This window comes from Arachis ipaensis, chromosome B06, assembly GCF_000816755.2.
Source record: "Arachis ipaensis cultivar K30076 chromosome B06, Araip1.1, whole genome shotgun sequence".
Classification (NCBI taxonomy): Eukaryota; Viridiplantae; Streptophyta; class Magnoliopsida; order Fabales; family Fabaceae; genus Arachis; species Arachis ipaensis.
In genome coordinates, this window is record NC_029790.2 from 32,125,227 (window position 1) to 32,130,443 (window position 5,217).

Here is a 5,217-nt window from a genome sequence, read left to right on the forward strand (position 1 = left end):
AATCCTATACACCTTAAAGTTTATAAGATAGGCCGAAAAGAGAATTTGTTTTATGTCTCTTTACTCATTATTATCTTGTTTACAGTGTAAACGAGATAAACACGTGTCGCATACACCTCTTTTAATAAATAAAATACATGCAAAATTATCTGTAAATGAGATAAGAGAGAAATATTTATTTCGGTAAATATTTTTTATAGAGGAGTGCTAAGGGCCAGCACTTTTGTTAAATTCTGGCCGGCACTTAAGCATCAATAGAAAATTGAATGATTCTATATCATTAGATACAATCTCACACCATTAAAAATATTATTGATGACTAATTAATGGCTAAAAATTACAAAATCTACTGGCCCTAGACTTTCTCTTTTTTAAATTATTTATTTTAGTAATTATTAAATTTATTTTATTTATTTAAATAAAAAATCCCCGTGCAATTCCCATACCAATTACCGTTAAAAGGTATTTCTTCTTCTTCTTCTTCTTCGCTTTGCTTTAGGCTTTCCTCATATTCGTTCCAATGGCGGCCATAACCCGCCTCGTGAAGCGCGCCTCCCCTTCCCTCTCCGTCTCTTCCACCGCGGCAAGAAGGCTCTTCTGTTCCGAATCCAGCTCCCACGCGCCGCCGCAGGATCACTTCCACGCCCCGCAGCGCAAGGATCCGAAGGACAGGAATGTGCAGTGGGTGTTCCTTGGGTGCCCCGGCGTCGGAAAGGGCACCTACGCCAGCCGCCTCTGCAACCTCATCGGCGTCCCTCACATCGCCACCGGCGATCTCGTCCGCCACGAGCTCGCTTCCAAAGGCCCCCTTTCCTCTCAGGTTCCCTAAACCCTTCTTTTTACTTTTTAACCTGTTCCTAATTTTTTTAAATTTGACGGAAAATTTGACCTTTATGTTATATGATTTTGGTTTTGAGTTGAACTTTAAAGTGTTAATGGCGTAGTGTTATCAATTTTATACTTGTGATGTCGCATATCTGGATAGTATTCCTTGTGAAGTGATATTAAAAATGTGTACCTTCTGTCTCTGATAAGCTATATGGATAGATGTAGTGATGCAATCGTATGATCCTGTGGTACAGGATTGTTATTATGGGGTTGACATCTGTGTAGTAAAGAAGAAAAAAAAAAAACATTGATTTTGAGAGCTTGAATCTATAAATTTTTGTTGGACGTAGTTTTTGCTGGAACTGGATCTTAATTCTTAATCTGGTTGTTGGAGTTGAAAATTCTAAAACTCTTCTGATTGTAGATAATCTTCAAGGGTGATGATTTGTGCCATAATTTGCCACTTATCGTGATGTTTTTTATTTTTTATTTTCATGATAATCTGTGCAGTATACATCTAAATTTGGATTTGGCCGTCCTCGGTTACTTTAACAATTTAATTATTGAGGTTCTTGCGTTCTCTTTTTCTACAAGTGTAGCATATTCTGTTCTTTTGATTGCATGTGGAATTTATTTTATTGGGTTTATATGGGGATTTTTCAAAGGTTGAATTTTGGGGGAGTTTCAACTTTTCGCTGAACCAAATTATTGATGTCTTGATTGTCTGTTTAAAAACAAAAAGAAAAAAAAAAAAAACATAGCTCCAGCGAATTGATCCTTAACCATACCTATACTTTTAAAAACCTGCTTGTTAGAAACAAGAGACAAGAGACTAAACTGAAGAAAGAATTTGTGTATTATTGAGTGTATTCAAGTTGTTTATTCAAGTTGTCTAGAATGATATAATATAAAAGGATATTTAGGTACTAAGATAATCGTAATAATAAAGACGTAATCTCCTATAATAAATATTCAGATATACTAAATAATACTAATTGATCCTAATTGATTTTAATTATATTCTAACACTGCTTTTCAAAAACAATTTTAAAACTAATCTGTGTATTTATTAAAACCAGTTTCTATCAAGGTCTTTTTTTTATTTTTAAAGAAAATCCTCTTTAAATACTGTCTATTTTTAGAACCTGTTCAATTTTCCTCTGTTTTTCTCTCTCACGTGTTCTTGTATGTGATTACACTCCTTTCCTCCTCCTCCTCGCTCTCTATTTATGGCCTTGGTCATTTGGTGCTACATCCACCCTTGATGATGCCTTCGTCCTCTTCGTCATGCTCCATTAGTACAGATCTCGGTGATGATTACCACAACCAATAGTGGAAAGCTTTATTATAATGTCAATCTTTTATTATTGATGTCTAAGCATCTTTTTTTTTTTAAAATCATTTTTAAAGTCACTGAGTATTTGAAATTGTAGATTTTGACGAATGTTGATATCTTCTGAGCTTTTAATGATGCTTATTAATGGTACTTCAAGAGGTCATAGTGTGCCCTAATTTTTATCTGTTCATTTTGAGCTGACAAGGGTGAATCGCAGGTGAAATGGTTTTGAGAACTAATTATTAGGGCATATAGCTAACATCTAACATGTGCCCTTAGGGCATATGATAAAGTTATAAATTAAGAAAGTCTTTATAGAAAAGAATGCAAAATTTAGATTCTCAATGCATTTGTTGTGCATTTATTAAAATAAAGTATTTAAAACTTTCTATTACTAACAACCTTAACTTGGTTAGCTAAACCCATAAATAAATATTAATTTTCTGTTACGAATTATACATAATAAGACCATATAGTTATATACTGTTTTCCTGTTTTGTCATTCACAGTTTAACACAATCTCTTTGGTCTCTAAATGCAATTTATGGTTTCTTTTACAGCTATCAGAAATTGTAAATCAAGGTAAATTGGTATCAGATGAAATTATTATAAGTTTATTATCAAAGAGGTTGGCTGATGGGGAAGCTAAAGGCGAGTCCGGATTTATTCTTGATGGTTTTCCTCGAACAATAAGCCAAGCAGTGAGTATCTCTATATTTCGTTATTGTTACACCTCCATAGCACCGCGCATCAATATTGATAGTGGGTTATAATTTGCAAAGCGCAAATTTTAATGAAAAGTATGTAGGAGTCTTGTTAGAATGGATAGTATGATTATTTCAGAAATAACCTATCTTACCTAGGTTCTTTGATATTTTTTTTTTTACAGCTAACCAACTACTACTTTTCACCAAAACTATAAGTTAATTGAATCATGCCTTGTGTCATCATTAAAAAAAAATCTTAATGATGACAACAATTAACAGCTACCTTACAGGTCAAAATTCAAACTCTTCAGTTTATGTCAACACATTTGTGTGATATATCAAAATAATCTAAACTGATAATGGATCAAAAGTAAATGCAAAGCTCCGAATAACCAATTTTTCTCATCTCATCCTTTGATATTTCTTGAGACTAAGTAGCCAAACAGCAGCTTATTTTTCTGCCAACCGTCTCAAACTCTCTTCACCACCCTCCCAACCTCTAACATGTTAGTTTTCTATAGCAGCTGTTTATTTGAATAATGTGCATAAAATTTTTATTGCCTTTTTCTTGTGCTCAGGAAATATTGGAAAGAGTAATTGACATTGACTTGGTAGTCAATCTGAAGCTCCAAGAAGAAGCACTGCTTGCAAAATGCCTGGGTAGGAGAATTTGCAATCAGTGTGGTGGAAATTTTAATGTTGCTTCCATTGACATCAAGGGTGAGAATGGGAGCCCCGGAATGTTTATGGCTCCGCTTCTTCCTCCAGCTCATTGTATGTCAAAGCTCATTACTCGTTCAGACGATACTGAAGCTGTAGTTAAAGAAAGGCTTCGCATATACAATGAAATGGTATTTTCCCTGTTATTGTTATTATTATTCAATTGACTTAATTAAGCTATTGGCAGTTTGAGTTCGTTGATTCTTTGAAATACTGCTTATGACTTTTTTTTTTTTAATTATGGAAGCATGTGATGGATCAGAATAAAGCTGCAGAGTTAAAACATTTCTAATTTCTTGTTGCTTCTCATTACCTTTTGACTTTGTTGTCTATTTTCCCCCATTCATTTTAAACATTCTTGTAACTTTTTTCTGTCATGAATGCAGAGTAAGCCTGTGGAGGAATTCTACCGTAGTCGAGGAAAACTATTGGAGTTTAACCTTCCCGGAGGGATCCCAGAATCTTGGCCAAAATTGCTGCAAGCTCTTAATCTCGATGATTATGAGGAGAAGCGGTCCGCTGCAGCATAAGAAGTTGTATTATTGTACCATAAAAAATGACTATTTCATTCTTTGCATGCATATGTATATTGCATGCTTCACAATTTTGCAGGAAAGGAAACAGAACCATTGTTTGGACCTAATAATATGATATCAGGAAGTGTGATAATCTGAGAAAACTTCTGCACTATTGGGATTTCTATTGTTTTTTCAATTGGCTATATGGCAAAGCATAATTGCTTTTGATTAGCAATAAGCTTCAATTATAGAACTGATACTTGTTATTGAGTTGTAACTTAAACTCATGATATATAATTAAGACAGGGTCAAGGGATTTAATATTATTTTACTGGAGTAATTCCCAGGAAGACCTAATTATTGATGATATCTTGCTGATTTAATGTGTTGCTAATTTCACACTGCTAACTNGGTTCAATCTAATATTGTATTTGTGTTTTTCTATGTTGGTAACACTAGCAGTTGTGTGAATTTCACAAACGAATATTTGAACTTGTCTTTGAAATTATTTTGAGAGAATTAGTAGTAAGTACCATTAGTCACCAAAAAAAGTAGTAAGTGCCACTAGTAAAGGTTAATTAAAAAGAGAGATCAAATATGCTAAAATTATTAATAAGGATCATAATACACATAATTTAAGGAGAAGGGCTATGTTGTTTTCAGACAATATTATCCTTCAACATCACATTCTCCTCTAATCTACCATATTTCATCTTCCCAAAATTAAAGTTCTTAAATTCCCAATTTTGCTAAGACCAAAAAAAAAAAAAATTCCCAATTTTGCTATCTATGGACTATCCCATTATATTTATAATCCATGAACCTAAATTCATTTATACTATCATAAGGATTGGATGAACTTTTTTATTTACATTCATGATCTCGATAACTTCATCATTAAGTTTGCGTGTTTTATTTATTTTTCAAATTTTTTTTAGAACTTTCTCACTTTAATCAAGTACATGAAAGAGTAGGAAAATTCCATAATATAGGCTAAAGGTCCTTTAGGATAATTTTCCCAATTATTTTTCTTCTAAATTTCTTAGTATGATAATATGTTTTTTTTTTCTTTTTTTTTTTAAAGTCAGATAATAAGGGGCTTTGAATT

At 33.0% G+C, this 5,217-nt stretch overlaps 1 protein-coding gene across 2 annotated transcripts; it reads left to right on the forward strand.

The window, feature by feature from the left end:
• Positions 433-4,473, forward strand: LOC107648657 (adenylate kinase 1, chloroplastic). 2 transcript variants are annotated; one of them, XM_016352462.2, is made up of 4 exons: positions 437-820; positions 2,725-2,865; positions 3,450-3,722; positions 3,978-4,473. In XM_016352462.2, the coding sequence occupies exons 1-4, from the start codon at positions 521-523 to the stop codon at positions 4,119-4,121; spliced, it is 858 nt and encodes a 285-aa protein (XP_016207948.1). In that variant the 5' UTR covers positions 437-520; the 3' UTR covers positions 4,122-4,473. The 2 variants fall into 2 exon arrangements, with proteins under 2 accessions (XP_020960043.1, XP_016207948.1); XM_021104384.1 differs by lacking the exon at positions 2,725-2,865 and having other exon boundaries at positions 433-820.